Source organism: Aspergillus viridinutans (assembly GCF_018404265.1).
Source record: "Aspergillus viridinutans IFM 47045 DNA, scaffold_4, whole genome shotgun sequence".
NCBI lineage: Eukaryota > Fungi > Ascomycota > Eurotiomycetes > Eurotiales > Aspergillaceae > Aspergillus > Aspergillus viridinutans.
The window spans coordinates 2,399,605-2,416,130 of record NW_025091220.1 but is presented as its reverse complement, the minus strand read 5'-3'; the positions used below and the strand labels follow the sequence as shown (position 1 = coordinate 2,416,130).

The 16,526-nt window shown below is 51.0% G+C and overlaps 7 protein-coding genes across 7 annotated transcripts; 4 read left to right on the top strand and 3 right to left on the bottom strand.

Annotated features, from left to right (window-relative positions):
• Positions 1 to 96: 96 nt before the first annotated feature.
• Positions 97 to 2,271, bottom strand: Aspvir_006793 (uncharacterized protein; the record flags this gene model as incomplete). Its single annotated transcript, XM_043269983.1, has 1 exon — positions 97 to 2,271. The coding sequence occupies one exon, from the start codon at positions 2,269 to 2,271 to the stop codon at positions 97 to 99; it is 2,175 nt and encodes a 724-aa protein (XP_043125918.1).
• Positions 2,272 to 3,204: 933 nt separating this feature from the next.
• Aspvir_006792 (WD40 repeat domain-containing protein) lies at positions 3,205 to 4,617 on the top strand (the record flags this gene model as incomplete). The annotated part of the gene is made up of 4 exons (XM_043269982.1): positions 3,205 to 3,226; positions 3,309 to 3,330; positions 3,402 to 3,897; positions 3,955 to 4,617. 4 exons carry the CDS (start codon positions 3,205 to 3,207, stop codon positions 4,615 to 4,617), a joined length of 1,203 nt encoding a protein of 400 aa, XP_043125917.1.
• A 631-nt stretch (positions 4,618 to 5,248) lies between these two features.
• On the bottom strand, positions 5,249 to 6,003 carry Aspvir_006791 (dynein light chain Tctex-type family protein; the record flags this gene model as incomplete). Its single annotated transcript, XM_043269981.1, has 4 exons — positions 5,249 to 5,533; positions 5,623 to 5,697; positions 5,815 to 5,853; positions 5,977 to 6,003. The coding sequence occupies 4 exons, from the start codon at positions 6,001 to 6,003 to the stop codon at positions 5,249 to 5,251; spliced, it is 426 nt and encodes a 141-aa protein (XP_043125916.1).
• Positions 6,004 to 6,957: 954 nt separating this feature from the next.
• On the top strand, positions 6,958 to 7,400 carry Aspvir_006790 (putative vacuolar transporter chaperon Vtc1; the record flags this gene model as incomplete). Its single annotated transcript, XM_043269980.1, has 2 exons — positions 6,958 to 6,991; positions 7,063 to 7,400. The coding sequence occupies 2 exons, from the start codon at positions 6,958 to 6,960 to the stop codon at positions 7,398 to 7,400; spliced, it is 372 nt and encodes a 123-aa protein (XP_043125915.1).
• A 3,383-nt stretch (positions 7,401 to 10,783) lies between these two features.
• Positions 10,784 to 12,958, top strand: Aspvir_006789 (uncharacterized protein; the record flags this gene model as incomplete). Its single annotated transcript, XM_043269979.1, has 1 exon — positions 10,784 to 12,958. The coding sequence occupies one exon, from the start codon at positions 10,784 to 10,786 to the stop codon at positions 12,956 to 12,958; it is 2,175 nt and encodes a 724-aa protein (XP_043125914.1).
• A 599-nt stretch (positions 12,959 to 13,557) lies between these two features.
• Aspvir_006788 (uncharacterized protein) lies at positions 13,558 to 14,747 on the top strand (the record flags this gene model as incomplete). The annotated part of the gene is made up of 2 exons (XM_043269978.1): positions 13,558 to 14,021; positions 14,078 to 14,747. 2 exons carry the CDS (start codon positions 13,558 to 13,560, stop codon positions 14,745 to 14,747), a joined length of 1,134 nt encoding a protein of 377 aa, XP_043125913.1.
• A 284-nt stretch (positions 14,748 to 15,031) lies between these two features.
• On the bottom strand, positions 15,032 to 15,657 carry Aspvir_006787 (GPI anchored serine-threonine rich protein; the record flags this gene model as incomplete). Its single annotated transcript, XM_043269977.1, has 3 exons — positions 15,032 to 15,311; positions 15,374 to 15,472; positions 15,521 to 15,657. The coding sequence occupies 3 exons, from the start codon at positions 15,655 to 15,657 to the stop codon at positions 15,032 to 15,034; spliced, it is 516 nt and encodes a 171-aa protein (XP_043125912.1).
• Between the last annotated feature and the right edge of the window lie 869 nt (positions 15,658 to 16,526).

Genomic DNA, 16,526 nt, shown 5'->3' with positions numbered 1-16,526 from the left:
CGTTGGACATGGTGTATCGCATGAACGCTTCGACAGAAGATCAAATATGCAGTGTCGCCGTGATAATGACATGGGTATCGAAACGTAAAAAATCGTTCAGCCTCGCGCCAGCTCCTCCTCCATCTCGTGGAGTAACTCGTCCTCGACATCCATTTGATCGTCATGGCTCGTACTGCTTGCTGCGTGCATCTCGGAAGGAGGCACGCTGGGCGGCTGATTGCTACTTGAGCGTGGCGCGGGAGACTGCTGAGAGGCCCGAGGCACGGATTCTGAGCGCAGCGGAGGTCGAGGTCCTGCTCGAGCTACCGCAGGCTGTGCGGAACCTGATGCTCTTTCGAGCCAGTTGTACTTCTTCTTCTGCAATGATTGAAGAAGCTCACCGGTTTCCTGCGTTGGCTTCGATGGAGCAATCGAAGCTGGATTGGGTGTGATGTTGGGCGCTTCGTCAGTAAGATCAATAGTCACCGTTTCTGGCTGTGGCTCTGCCGGAGCGGGATGTTGCACTGATCCTGTTGTGATGCCACTAGGCTGCGAATTGCTGTGAGGCGGATTTTGATGAGATAGGGGGGTATAAGGAGTGCTGGGCGCATGGAAAGCTGGCATAGCGAGTTGTTGAGCAGGTACAGGGCCATGGTTTCGCGGAGAGGCAGGACCTGGCATGGGATGCTCTGAAAGAGGCAAGGCAGGAGAGCTCGCAAGCTGCTGACCGGGTGCAACAGATTGCGGATGCGTTGCAGCCTGTGGTGCATATTGGGGTCGGTACCCGCGCGGAATGGGAGCCACGGCAGGCATTCTCTTCTGAACCTGGATCTCATACAGGAGGTTGTTGTATACAACACTGAGATCATGTAGTCTGCCTTTCCAGACCTCTATTTCTTGCTTGTACTGCTCCGCTCTTCTTTGGTGTTGGGTGGACACGCGTCGCAGCGTCGCGTTTTCCTCCTCGAGTATCTGTGCCCTTGACTTCCCTGTTGATGCTTCCAGTGCTGTCCATTTAGACCACGCATCCCTGTATTTGTCTCTTTCGTATTTGAAATGTTGAACTTTGTATTTGAGATGCGAAAAGCGCGCGTTGATCTGGTCATTGGAGATCTGAATGCACTTGACGTGAATACCTGGAGCTGAGGGAAGATAGCCCAAAGGTCCATGATACACTGGATATGGTGATGTGTATTTAGGTTCATGATCAACTCGCTGCAGAGTCTCACGGTCGGCATTGGCAAGAACATCTTGGGTATCGAGAGAGAACTGTCGCTTGGTCAATTCACTTGTGGGAAGTGATACGCCCACAGCGTCATGATCGAAAGTCACCTTGTCAGCAGCTTGCACCTGGACATTGCCACGAGAATTCAAGCTCGGACGACGAGACGCATCATACGGAGACTCCGCGTTTGCAGAGTGAAGTGTTGGTCTCTCCTCAGAGGAATACTCAATCCCAGATGGGTTCGGTGGAATGTAGAAGGCAGGATCTTCAAATAGAGGATCAAAAGGGTCAAAAGGAGGCGCGGGTATTTGCGACTCTGCAATACCACCTGGTGTATTGGGCACTGTTTCAAAATGATCTAACTGAATAGTGTCGGGCGAGGAAAGAGACGGTGTTGCATCCAGAGAAGGCGCACTGGAGCTTTGTAGTGAATCCGGCATCAGTCGTTTCTCAGGCCTGTGCCACAAGTGGAAATCATCAGCCAAGGCTTCGTCGGCGGTCCGTTTCAAAGACGAGGAATTCGCGTCGAAATTGGGCATCACAAAGTCGGGACCAAAGAGAGGATCGTAGAGCAGATCATCTGCATTTGGCGTAATGTTCGAGCTCAAGGGCTGTGGAAGTCTGGTCCGCGATGTGGCATTTGTGGCAACCTCCATCGATCCGACTGGACTGGCGGCTTGACTACCAGGAAAAGGTGGCCCAACTTCGTTATTCGATGAACTCGCCTGTCTCAACAGAGACGGGTCGTCGGGTGTGCCCTTGCGTGGGCCTCTCGTCTGATCATTGTGGTTCGACCCTGCGGGCTGACCGGCCACAGATATCCTCACATCTTCGTCGGATGAGCCGTGCTCGTCAAGCAAGGGGTGCGGTCGAGTGACATTGGTAGGTTGTAGCAGCTGCGACCCAGGGGGAGGTGTAAGCCCCAGATCATTCACATGCATATCACGATAAGATGGGGGAGTTGGTAGATCCTCAGGAGCAAAAAGGCTCTGAGGGTCATATGGTTGCGAAAATAGAGGGCAGGTCGGGAGAGAGGTAGAAATACCTTCAACCACGCTTCCTTCCATCTCGACCTCAGAAAGCCCAAGACAACCGGAAGTCATAACCAGGGTAGCACAAAATACCACAGGTATGAGCTGCTGGAGCGGTAGCTCAAAACTTATCCACTGGTTTCATGCGGCGGATATTGAAGTTGCGAGGCACTGACGTCGCCGAGGCGTAAGTGATGTGGCGAGCAAAGCAAAATGAACAGAAAAGCACAAAGAACACCGTACCACATAAGAACTGATGAAGGCTACAGTTGAACAGAGAGCAGATGCGTATGCTCACGCCGAGTAGCTGTACTCTGTGGTGTTCAGCCGCTTGTGCCACTCTTGTTCTGCCACAGCTAAACACGGATGACTATGCCAGAGGGCACTGCTCAATCAAAGAACAGCTGACAGGTAAGGACCATGTAGCAGATATGCAAGGTCCTGGTAGTAGAGAACGATAAAAATAAGGAATCCTTGGGATGGAACGATCAGGCGAGTTCGAGTTCGATGGAGTCGAGTCAACAAAATCAGACTTGGACAAGCAAGCAAGGAGAGCCAGGGGTCATTTTAGGCGGGTAATAAATGGCAACCAGGGCAAGCAGAGTCCGGTATGCGCAGAAGCAAGGTAATAGAGTCCGCAGTCCTTCAATAGGATGAAGGGACCTGAAGGGATATATGACAATATCGTCAAAGTGAAGCTGGAACAAAACAACAACTGCTTTTTTCGGATCTGTTAATGGCATTCCGCCTTGTTCACCGCCTACACAACCGCTCACGCGCCCTCCCCATGAGTTGTTGCACTAACCCCAATCAGGATTGCAATCGGGGGTTAAAGGCCGGCAGGAAGAGTACCTCTCCAACATACCAAATACTTCACTTCTCCCCTCACCCGCAACCACCCAACGAGGGCTCTCAATCATCCAGCATCCTCGAAGATTTTTGAGTCCTATATTGCTGTAATTACTCATAATGAGTGTCATTCTTTGTACTGGTAAGTAGGGCTTGGGAAGATTTCGCAATCTCACACTCTGTCAGAGCTGCATGACTGACGTAGTTGTTGTGGGATGTCGTAGCGGGCTATGATCATACAATTCGGTAGGCGAAGCGGATGCTTTCCGGTGCTGCCTGATTCTTTAGGGAATTGTGCGCTGATTTGTCCGGAATAGATTTTGGGAGGCCCTCTCAGGAATATGTTCGCGGACAATCCAGCATCCTGACTCTCAAGTCAATCGCCTCTGCATCACTCCCGACAAGCGCTACCTAGCGGCCGCGGGACACAACAATGTCAAGCTCTATGATATCAAGTCAACCAATCCGAATCCAGTCATGACATTTGACGGTCACACGAACAACATCACGGGTGTCGCATTCCATTGTGAGGGGAAGTGGATGGTTACCAGCTCTGAGGACGGGACGGTGAAAGTATGGGACACTCGTACTGGAAGCTTGCAGCGCAATTATGCACACAAATCTCCAGTCAATGACGTGGTGATCCACCCAAATCAGGGTGAGCTAATTAGTGGTGACCGGGCGGGTATCGTCAGGGTTTGGGATCTGGGGGAGAGCGTCTGCACCCACCAGCTCATTCCCGAGGAGGACGTTGCTGTACAGAGCGTTAGTGTCGCAAGCGATGGCTCTCTCCTCTGTGCAGGGAATAAAAAGGTAACGCCTGAACTTGGTATTTTCTAGCGTCGTTAGCTAATGAGCACTTGGTTCTAGGGCAATGTCTACATCTGGCGCATGATCCAGGACGCCGAATTGACTCGTATTGTCCCAATCTGCACCTTCCAAGCTCACAAAGACTATCTCACACGGGTTCTTCTTTCTCCCGACGTCAAGCATTTGGCAACTTGCTCCGCCGACCATACCGCTAAGGTCTGGAATCTCGATCCTGATTTTCCCCCTGCTAAGATGGCAGCGATAACAGCAGCCAAGGCCAAAGCCAACGGCAATGAGTCGCCTGCATCGGAAGCCAAAGAGTCTGTAGCGAAAGATCCCGTTGCGTCCCCGACATCGCCCAAAGTCCAGGACCTTCACGTTGGCGCTGACCTGGGAAGAACCGGGGAGTTGAACCCGATTACCTACATCAGAGGAAATGCTCCTGCAAATCCGGAGCCGCAGCAGACTTTCCCGGTGCAACCGGATGGACCACCCATGGATATGACTACCGGGACGCCGTTTCTAGAGACCACGTTAGCCAATCATCAACGCTGGGTGTGGGATTGCGCGTTCTCTGCAGATTCCGCCTATCTTGTCACCGTTTCGAGTGATCATTATGCGCGTCTGTGGGAGCTGGCTTCGGGTCAAATCATTCGTCAATACAGCGGGCATCACCGCGGAGCGGTATGTGTCGCATTGAACGACTATTCAGAACCCCGTTGAGGTGGGATAGAGTAGCCCAGTGAAATTCCGGGATTTTCGCGTGTCATACTACATGTCCATATCATGATCTGTTCTTTCCTTTGTCTCGATTGATTCAATTGTTCCTTGGTTAGCATGGCGTCTGGTCTCGGGAGAAGGAAGCTTTACTACCGCTTGATACGGTGTTTCGGTTGTCCCCTTAGCTTATCCATTCTAATGATTTTTCTTCGGACTCCTTCACTGTCTGTTCATGAAATTGGGCGGTTTTTAAGTAGTGGCATTGAATTTGATGACTCGATTGGATGAAAGCATTCGTTGGTGCAACCTTTTTTAACCTCTTTGCTTGTCTCCCGAGACCTCTTCCACCCTAGTGTGCTGGAGAGTTAACATCTATAGGTCTCGGGACCTGAAGTGCTGATACAAATTGCGGCAATTCTTGAACTAAGGGATATCGTAATCAACATTGTTCCTGTACATCAAGCCTCTGAGAACATATAACAGGTGAAGGCATGCGAAAACAACCGCAGAGTCGTAGAAGAAATGAAGATGAAATGGAAGTCACATCAGAACGGAACGTTGAACTTTCAAAAGCTTCAAACAAAATTGGCGTCTTCCTTTCTTTCACTTTATAAATTTCTTGATCTGAATGAGACTAGCCCAGAGCAAACCATGTCACACTGACGACGACATCGAGGCCCCGCTCTTCAGCCCCGGGATACTTGAATGTCCACATTCCATCGCGGTTGACGTCCCAGAAGGCGCCCGAGGCAGAGTGCATACCACGCTTGCCAGCATTGCCGACCGCACCGTCCGCTGCGGAAGACTTATCGATCAAGCCTTGTTGCACAATGGTGCTGTTGACGGTGAAGCGGTATGGAGGTGATGTCGCGGGTGTCTCTGGTGCGGTAGCTGCAATGAGGGCCTTGAGGATAGTGTTCTATCGAATCAAAAGATTATAAATCAGACATGCTCTTGGTAGTCAACGTGCCTGAGCGCATATCATTTGCCGCAGGTTGATATACTCACAATGATCTGGGAGTTCCATTCGCCGACCTTGGCGTGCTCGTAACCCTCGGCGCTCTTCAGGGCCGCATCACAAGCCTTGGATCGACCTGTCAGTACAAGTATAATGCCCAAATTCAGATCTTCGCTAATGTAAGGTATGCAAGTCGATCACAATGGCTACTATTGACGGAGTGGAACAGGCAATCAACGTACATCTGTGGCGATCTTGGTGAGCTCCGGAATGGGTATGGGCTAAAAGATGGAGAAAAAGGCAGTCAGTATCCGCGGAAAAAAGTTTGATATCTGAACGAAGGCAAATTTCGATGCGCGGCGTCGCAGATGAGGCTGCTAAGATAGATAGGGTCGGTCACGCACAGAAACAGGTCCCTTTTCGACAGCCATTGTATATGAGGTATCTTGTAGAAGGCGTTCGCAATCGTGATACGTGAGCTAAAGCGCTATAGTCAGCAGGTATATCGCTTCAAAGTCTATAAACTGGCGTGCAGGTCGAGGGAATGCGGCGTAACCACGCATGCTGGAGGCGCGATTGCGGGGGGAATGAGACCGCTGTTCGGAGCTAGTCAAACAAATCAATTGACGGGATCCAGGTCCAGTTTAAGCTTACCAGGTGGGGTACAGATATTCAGGAAATTTAGATAACCAGATATGGATAGCTCTGCAGGAAACAGGAGAAGTGAAAGGTTAGGAGATCACAGCCGATGTGATTTCTGCTTTGGATGTTTGGGGGACGAGACAACATCGGAGTCTGTGGCATCATGGGTGTGGCTTGGCGGTTAATCATTGGACAATGAGTTGCGCCAAGCTATTCCGGAATCAGATTAGCCTCTACTTTATCTCAAACCGTCACCGCCACAAGGACACGGCAGAACGATATTCCATGTCGAGGCCTCAGGCAATCAAAGCACAACAAAGAGATGGAGCACGTGGCAACTCTTGGGCGGTCGAATTGGGCAGAAGCACCATCAGCGCCATGCACTAGTCTTCTTTTAGCTAGCATTTGACCGCTTGACCAGGAGGGGTATTTCTCCTGATTAGTCTCAGTCCAGGCCTCTTAGTTGTCTTAGTTACATCAGTCCAGCCAGCGCCCATATATTACCTGCTTGCGACCATTATTATAGCTTCCTTTGGGCTGTGAGGTCTTCATCTCTTACCAATTTTTTTCCCCTTCCAGTTAAATTCTACCATACAAGCTGCAGGATATCAGTGATCACGTACCTACGTGTGGTCAACCATTGATCAATTGTTCCTCGTCGAATCCGTCCTTAGTAGCTCTCTTGACACTCCCATCCGCCTTAATTCTCCCATTTTATTCCCAATTTTTCACATTCGCCAATAATGTCGAGTCAACCTCTCCTGCAGACTGCTCCAGGTATGTGTCATGGTAGCAATTGCGTCCTCATTTTGGATCGCTGTGTCCTTACTCATCACCCGTCGATACAGGCAAGCGAATTGCCCTGCCGACCCGGGTCGAACCCAAGGTCTTCTTTGCCAATGAACGTACCTTTCTCTCGTGGCTCAACTTCACGGTGATCCTGGGCGGACTGGCCGTTGGCCTGCTCAACTTTGGCGACCGCGTCGGTCGCATCTCCGCCGGATTGTTCACGATCATCGCAATGGCAGCCATGTTATACGCTCTTTTCACATTTCACTGGCGGGCGCAGAGTATTCGGCGACGTGGGCAGAGTGGAATTGACGACCGGTACGGTCCCACTGTACTGGCATTGTCCCTTCTGGCGGCTGTCGTGGTCAACTTTATCCTCCGTATGAAGGTGGACTGATCGTCTTGCGGGTTTCTGCCGGTCGATCTTTTTTACCTGCCTGTAAATGTCCTCACAACACATTCCCTTTGGGTCAACCGATAAGCCGACGATCCTTCCACGATTGGTGTTTTGTATAACACTGCAACAAAAGTTCAAGCAACCTGAACGATGACGACTTCTACTTATGTGCCAAGAGCTGCGAGCCAGGTCTTTTATAGGTTTTCTTGTCTAGGATTTTGGTTTTGACGCCGCATGTATCATATTGTTCGTCCCGAAGATGTCATCCCGCCTTTTATGTCCGCTTCGACCAAAGGACTCCGAATGAGGGTGCCCTGAATGGTAGAGGCTTCCGGTGGCAGGTCCCGTGAGATGAAAGCACATTGTCTGTTACATGAAATCTCTGTCCAAACTCGTAAACGATTCTCGCTCGTCCGCTTCAGATATTCTTCCCAAAGAAATATTTCGAGGTTCCAGTACCCTGCCTATTTCCCTGCGCATTAGCCGTCCCATTGTCTTTGTACTTGGTCGTCCAGTAGCAACTCCTCCAAGCATGCCTTGCCCAGGCTGCATATGTGGCGGCAATTCCCAGACCGTCCCAGGGCCCCCGCCTGAATTTTCTGGTCATCAGGAGAGGGCCATCATCTAGTTAGCCGTTGGAATTTGAACTTGATGATCATTTGAAGCAAGTTCTGTTCGGAGTTCGGAGGTCGGTAAACAGTAGGAGGAGTAGGCACATAGTCTGACGTGATGGAGCAACATTAGCTCTCATCGCTGAACCTCTATACTTCTTCTGTTGAAAACATGTCGGTTGTGCGCTGCAGACATTCAGAGGAGCCTGTTGGCGTAGTCGAGCATAGCAGGCGGTAGAGCGTGGGATGCGGAGTTGCAACGACGAAGGCTTCCTCGTCTATCCAATAATCATGGTGCAAGCTTGACATTAGCCCGATTTCTTGACTGTAGAGTCGCTTGGAACCAGTTCGAGTGCTCAGGCTTTCGAGCACTTGTTCGAGAAGTGTCTGATTGCCTTTGGGTGTCTTGCTTCGCTTATATGGGCCTGGCCTGCAATAGCTGGTGGAGAGACATCAGGGTAATGCGGGGGGTTCAGTCTATGCATTTTTGAGAAAATCTTATCACTGAGAACATTCCACAGACTTTCACAGACACGATCATAGTATCTGTGTCTCTGGAGAGTTTTGAGTGGATTAGAGTTAGTGTTCCTCTTCCTCTATCTGGCGGTAGACCTCTTATGTTACTTTAATACAGTAGAGAGGTAAATATAGTCCCAAAGCTCGACTAAACCTATTACAACCATAGCCGCTGTCAGCACATGCAAAGAGGGCATTAGATACCTAGAAAGGTATTTGTGCTGGATAGTATCTAGGCATGGCGGCAATTTGATTCGGTGTGACCGCGGTGGCGATGCAGCATCTAAGGTACCTATGATTGATCCATGCTTGTTAAGGCTGTAATTAATGTGCCTTAGACAGAGAGGTACCTCTCTACCAGTAGTACTAACCTTACCACTCTCTCCACCTTACCTACTAGGTAGATAGTTACGTAGTACTTAGATAAGTGAGTATGGAGTACACAGTCTATCTCATGATTCTAATACAGTGAAGATACGCAAGGAAAGGCCGTGTCCGTTGTTCCAAAATGCGACTGCTTTGATATCCAGTGAGAGTCGTGAATTCGGACTTTTTTAACCAGTTTATGAGCCGAAGCCAAGGTGGACCACGCAGCAGCGCCGAATAATATGGGCCAGTCCAGGCCCCGGATCACATCAGAGGATCCACTGGGAATGCATCCTGTTTCTCTAGATCGAAGTGAAAAGTAATCTGATTTGACAGGTCACTATTTCTGACTGCTGTAGCCTGGGGGAACTTTGGAGCAAGTCAATCGCCTGTTATCTAGTCTGTTACAGTAAATAGGTAGGTACCTTAGCTACCTAGGCATCTAGGCATAGGATGTTGTCACTCAAAGGTAAGATGAGATGACTGGGTAACTGGGTGACAATACTGATAATAATAATAATAATAATAGTAATAATAATCACAGAGTGTTTCGTACTTTCTTTGGGTAGGTTAGCAATAATAATGTCTCAGTTCGAAGTCTGTCTTCTGAGGTAGGTTCATTTTTATTTTTATGATTGACTGCTAAAGAGGACGACTAGATAACTGTAACTGTCTAACTAATCATTAAACTCCAGTCCACGCTATTACTCCGTACTCTGCTGTGTATTGTGCATCCAGGTTCCGTGTGAATCAATCAATCAATCAATCAATCAAGCTGATCTCCATTCCCTTTCTCAATTTCCCCATTCGCATTCCTGGTCCTCCCCCCTCTTCTCCCAAAAGCCCAACAGATCTCTTAGACTACTACACAGCCATCTCCCTTCTCCTTCTGTCACTCTCCAAGCACGATTCCATCCTCGACTATTACGAGATCATCTGGAGACCGCCCCCTTGTCTGAAACTCTCTCCTCATCTGTCAGTGGAACTATTCCGTACCTGGGTGGACTATCCTTATCCAATATTATTATCGTCAACCGCCGTAACTCTTGTCACTCTCGTCACACTGCAACCCAAGTCACCCAACCGACCGTTGCTCGAGTCTGTTCCTGGTCCCTGTCCTAATTGCAATATACTGCAGTTACTCCTGAATTTCCCAGTTATTTGTTGCTGTTTGTTTCATGCTCTTGTTGATGTTATATCCTTGTTGTTGTTATTATTAATCATAGATTACGCCACCCACAACCCCATCGTCCATCCTTAAGCGTCATCATTCCCCGTATTCCCTCATCTCAAGCCGTGGTTGAGTTCAGCTTACCCCTTCTGCCTGTTTTCTCAGCTTCTCGTCCTGCATGAGTCGCTGAGAACCTGAGAGGTCCTCTGATTGACACTTGTTTTCTTATCTCTGATAATTACCTAAATTATTATCCTTCTTTGTCCCTATCCCCCCGAGCTTTCCTCTGGTTTCCCGTCTCACTTTCCGATTCCCCCCCTTGCTTGTCTGCTCTGCTCCTTCTGAGCTCTGACGGTCGCAAACACCAATCGACATTCAGAATTCAAGAACCATTCCTATTATCCCTTTGATCCGCAACATCCGTCCACCCATCTCCATCATCCACTTTTACCCTGTTCCCTCTTATCTATCTAGATTGCGTTCGCCTGCACCGGTGCATGGCCTCAACGCGCAGCAGACTACTAAATTTACACCTATTTTCCTCTTCTTCTATTCTGTCTATTCTTGTTTAGTCTAATATTCCTGCGGTTCCTCCCCTTCCTTCCTTCCTTTTTTCCCCTCCTATCACTATCGTGGCTTCTACTTTGGACGAGTCGCAAAGTTTCCACCACTCAACCTGACAAATCAATATCCTGGCGTCCGACCATATTTCGCATGGCATGTTTCGGCTGCTTCCTTGGTCCTCTGCTCTCGGAGGAAATAAGGTGATGGCGGAGGAGCTCAAGATGCTTGCGATTTCGCCACACTGTGCTTCCCCGGGCCTCAACAGTATCGGATTGCCCCAACTGAAGCGCAAACGGTCTGATTCCAGTGATGCGGCCGCTGTCGAAGATGCTCCTGTCGCAACAAAGTTACGATCCGATGACGCGTCGAGTAATTCACTTTCCGGCAAGAAGACCCTTTCTTCGACTGTAAACGGTGAGCCTGCGGTGTCGCGAAATTCGGCATCCCTCGGAGATAGTCCTTCGAACAGTTCCGTATCAAAGTCATCCAAGTCACCCCGTCGTCGGCAGAGTTCGAGCTCATCCAGTTCCATCGTCGCCGATAAAACGGCCGCGCCGCGCAAGATTGACGCGGACACGCTAAGAGAGACGTTGGAAGCGCAGCTGAGCTTGGAGGTGCTGTTAAAGCACAATGAACTGCGCTTGATCGACCAGGAGATCGCAAAATGCCAGATTGCGCTGGAACAACTGCGCCGGTGCACCGAGATACCGTATCCTGGATCTCACGTCGCTGGCGTGTCGCAGTCTGTGAGTAACGGCATAGGTATGGCAGTACGGGCTCCTGGAAATGGTGTGGCGCCGATATCCCCAGCTCCATGGGGTGTCACAGACGGTCCTTATACGCGACATTATGCGCGATGGCTCATTCCCGATCCGCACTTTGACGGAGGCGAACTCGAGTCAGGGACTCCCCTGACTCCGGGCGCTCTCGGCACTCCGCTGGCCGAGGGTCGTTCGACTCGTGGCAATCCTGTCGATGGAGGCTATCTCGCCAACAAATCTCGTCCCCAAAGAGGCTCAGCTGGAGCCAAATTGCAGTCCCTCCCCAGTGGATATCCCACCCCCAAAGAAAAGGCTGGCCCTATGATTATCCGGCGAAAGTCGGACGGTGTACTTGTCAAGCTTATCTGCTTGGATTGTCGGAGAGACAATTTCTCGAGCACTCAGGGCTTCATCAACCACTGTCGCATCGCTCATAACCGAAATTTTGCCAGTCACGATGCCGCCGCGATGGCCTCGGGCGAGCCGGTTGAGGTAGATGAGGCAGGTGCCGTTGTCCCTGGAAAAAACGAAACGCCCAGCACAACTGCGGCTGGCTTCGTCCACCCGCTTATTCGATCCGCGCATGTAATCGAGCAATCGACCAAGACGCCCTCATCGGTTCCGGAAGGTGCCGGTGACACTATGACGCCGCGAAGACACTCTGTCGCCAGCCGACGGGCATCGTCTGCGGTGGAGACGCCGTCTATGCATTCCCAAGCAGGCAAGCGAACCACCTCCGTGGGGCGGAAAGCCTCCCATCGCAACTCGTTTACCGGGTCTCCTGATACCCCACATCTTTCCTCTCTTATGCAACGCAGGGGTGTAGGGCTTGACCTGGATCAATTAGTGGGCGAAGCGAAAACGACGATGGATCTCGAAGCTTATTCTTCGGGAGCCGAGTCGGAAGATGACCCAGCAGAAACATCTGTAGACGCTGCGACACAAGCTCGGAAACCCCTTGGGAATCGTGCCGTTAGGCAGTCGATGAGAACGACGGGATCTAAAAGCGCATCCCAGCGGCCCGGAAGCCGCAAGGGATTTGATAATACAAATCACCACTCTACGTCTCCGAATGGATACTTCCAGTCTTCCTATGGACCGGCGTCTTCCGTGTCTAGGTCAGCTGCCATGGAGGACTTGCGGGAAGAATTGAGTCCAACCACTTTGGAGTCAAATCAAGCCCCAAGTCTGGTGAGCGACGATGATGACTACGGGGCAGCCTCGGATTCCGACAGCCCGGAACCGAGCTCATCCGAGGCCGGCGACCACGATGAAGAGTTTAGCCACATTGATGTAGAAGACGGCGAAGATGCTGCGGCCTCGCCGGCAACCACGGGGCCCAAGTCAGATCCCGACATGGCCAGCGGTGCGGCTCATCCTTCGAAATCCTTGTCGAGATCGCTCCGGCGAAGTAGCACGAAGAAGAAGGACCGAGTCATGTCTGCTTCGATTGCCCCGGTGAAACGGAGCAAAGACGAGAAGCGGGTAAGCTTTGTCAGTCCGAACAGCAGATCCGCTAAAGGCAAAAGAAATGCCTCGAAGAAATCCAGTGGAGGACGCAAGCATTAGACTTGTGCGGCTCTCTTTTTCCTCTCTCTTCTTCGTTTTCTTTTCCCCTTTCTAGAAATGAGAAGGAGCGGATACCCTCGCGTGTTTGTAATTGTGTAACTCTCTCCTCTTTCTTTTTTCTGCCATGCACGTGTTCTCCTCTGTGATGAGCGCGGACGTATGTGATAGTTTGAATGGTACGGTTCGCCTTGCAATCTCTTCGTTGAAGTTGATCTTCATCTCTGAGAGCACTACTGCGGTCCCGGTGATGCCCGATACCGGATGGTTTCAACGCCATCATGTTTTTAGCCACATGTGCCTATGGTTTTAATGTTTCTCGCAGCCTTTCTGGTGTGGTGATACGATTATAGTATGCTTTAGCAGATGGAACTTGAATCAATAGACGAAAACAGTCTGCTCTGGTCACCACTGCGTAGGTTAGTCCAGCCCTTGCGAAGTTAAAAACCAGTCTGGTAATTTATCAATTCTGAGATCAACTCGACAATAGAGTCACACTTGAAGGATTGGATTGAGATTGCGTGGTTCGGAGATTGTGCGGTTTAAACATATTTTGTAAACGCCACAGCTCTTTGTTACCTGACAACAACAACAATAACAACATGGCGCCCTCAGAACGTGAAAACCCCCCAAGTGATGCAGAAACAGAGCCTCACGGCCAAACAGAGGAACTTCCTGAGTTCTCTCCTTCACACATCACCATTGACACGTTCAATGACCTCCTTGCACGCTACCCTACCACCGTAGAGACGGTGATACGACGCAAGGAGACCGCAAAGGCCATCAAAGCCGCCACAGCCCGAGAGAAGAAGACGAGAGCAAAGGAAAAGAAACCTGCGGCGGATTCTGCCGCTGTGCATCCTACCTTGACACTCGATGAGAAAAGCTATATCGACAACCAAGTCCAGGCGTACCTAGCTCTGAACGGGTTGCGGTACGGGACTCTACCAACGCGGGTGCGGGAGAGAGCTGCGACCGCTGCTGCTACAGAAGGGAAAGGATCCAAGACCAATGTCGGTGGATACCTAGAGAAAGACGAGTTGGTGCAGCTAATGGAGTGGAAACTGTATGTCTTCTCAGTTCGCTTTTTACATCTTGCCACGCGATATTGATAAGCGATAGAAAACACGGTGTCTTCCGTCCCACGCTCCTCGGCCTGGTCCGCTCGAACCAGGCTGCTCTCGTCCGCCGGACGACGACCTCTGCGTTCGCTGCCGTTCCGGCGTCAGATCCGGCCGCCGATCTGGCGTCCGCGGACGCAGAGGCAGAGTCGGAGGAGTCGGAGGTGGACAGCGCGTTCCCCAAACAAAGCCTAGAGGCATTGACCGCTCCGCTCCGGGGCGTGGGCCCCGCAACGGCCTCGCTGATCCTGTCTGTTGCGACGGAGGCGGCGCCGTTCTATAGCGATGATGTCTTTCTTTGGCTTTGCTTGGGGGTGTTTCCGTTTGCTGCTGCCGCCGCCGCCGCCGCCGAGGATGGCGGGGAGAGGAAGGGCGGCGCATCGAAGCGGATACGTCCGAACGGCGAACTCAACGTCAAGTATAACCTGCAGGAGTACCGGCAGCTCTGGGAGGCTATGCAGCGGCTGCGGGCTAGACTGGCTGCGCAGTCTTCCGGTGCGGTTTCCTGTGCGGATGTTGAGAAAGTGGCGTTTGTGCTGAGGCATTATGATGTTTCGGGTCATCCTGTTGGAGATGGTCCTGTTTCTGCTCAGGAAGTTGAGGAGACGAAACGGAAGCCTGATCAGGATGTTCAAGCGGGGGAAGTGAGAAGCTCGAAAAGGCGACGATGAGCCTGTGTCTTGTCTTCTGAGGCTAGTAGTGCTGGTAGTGCTGGAATACATCATCACTTTTGCTCAGCGCGAGTACTTATCAGCCTGATTAAAGCAGAGTGAATTGCGTATGTTCTCCCCCTGAAGGATATGGCATAATACAGATTAGTTCAATGACACTAAGTACAGTACATCCTCCTCAACATCCCTCCCTATCAATCACCCATTGCGTTCCACTCTCTGCATTTCCTCCACTCCCTTTTCCGCTTCCCATCCCCTCAATCCCGAGCTGGCGATGGACCAGCCTACAAGACAATAAACCCAGCCAAGACAGCAGCCAACAAACCCCCGCCCTCAACAGCCAATCCCGCAGCCGCACCCGTGGACGCACTCGGCGAGAATCCAGACGAAGTGGTGGTCGTGGCAGCCGCCGTTTCCGTCGTCTTGGTCGCAGACGTCGTCGTGGTAGTAGCGGTGGCCGTCGAAGAGCTCAGACTGGAGTAAGCTCCGGCGGCATTGCAGTAGGACTGTTTGGTCTGTTCGGCGCCGAAGCTGTCAGGGTGTCCGGGGCAGTTGTTGTAGCACCTTTGCGTTATGATTGCGTCAGCCCTGTATGCTACTTGGGGAAAAAGGAGAAAGACACTCACGTCAGGACATTGATGCTCTGATCACAGAGGCATTTCCAGTCGTTCGGGCCGCAATTGTCGAGCTGGGGCTTCATGGAGGCAAGGCAGGCGTCGACGATGCTGTAGTTTGTCAGTATGTTATGCTAGCCTAGGATAGATGGAACGTACTTTTGGGCTTCACATGGCTTAGTGGACGAGGAAGAGCTAGCGGTAGGGACGGCGCTTGCTGCTGCGCTCGTCTGCTGCGCTAGAGTGAAGCTGGTGAAGGCGACGAGGAGAGTGATGGTGGAGGTGAAATAATGCATCTTGAGCAGTGCAAGTATCGTGTATTAGGGGGAAGGTGAGGCAGACAGTTGTGAAGTGTGAGTGGTAGAGTAAGGAGGATGAAAAGAGCGAACGGAGGAACTACAGACAGAGAGAAGGGAGCGAAAAGTCCTAGGTAAGGAACTAAATAAAGGACATGGTCAGGTCACACGGCTTGTGAAGAACGACTAAATCGGGCAACAGACCCTGCAAGGGCTGAAACCGTACATGTAGTAGTCTTAAGTATCCTGTCTAAGTATCTACACACTGTCTACCACAGTACCACCTGCCAGAACTGTCGGCAGGAAGAGATCCATAGCCATGCTGTGTCCGCTCATCCTGTGATACGGCGGCCCAATTCCCCAATCTACCGATCAAATAAAGTATCTGTCGAGGCTGCACAGAGAACTAAGTACAGTACAAACCGAGAAGCAGATTCAGGGTCCTCATCCCCCAAGTTTCAATATCCGCCTACAGACCCTGATCAGGAGATAATCAGTGCATCAGGACATGAGATTGACCAATGACAGCCGCATAGCAGAGACACTAGTGACAGACTATGAGCCGGAGATATCAAAGCGTGTGTCACATTGAGATGGATTGGGATTGCGCTCCACAGGTCTCAGGATGCCACAGTAAGCAGTATCAGCTTTGAAGGGTGTGGCTGGCCCAGGGCCTTCGGTACGATGCTAAGCGGAATCACTAGAGGCCTTGGCAAAGGAGCATCAGCATAGTGTCTGCTCGACTTTCGGACGGAGAATTGTATCTGCTTGTGTTGTGTTGTATTGTGTTGTGTCAGGGGCGACTGGTCTATCGTTGCGTGAAAAATCCAGCTTGCAGGCCTCAAAAATCAAAGAGGACTATTCTTCAA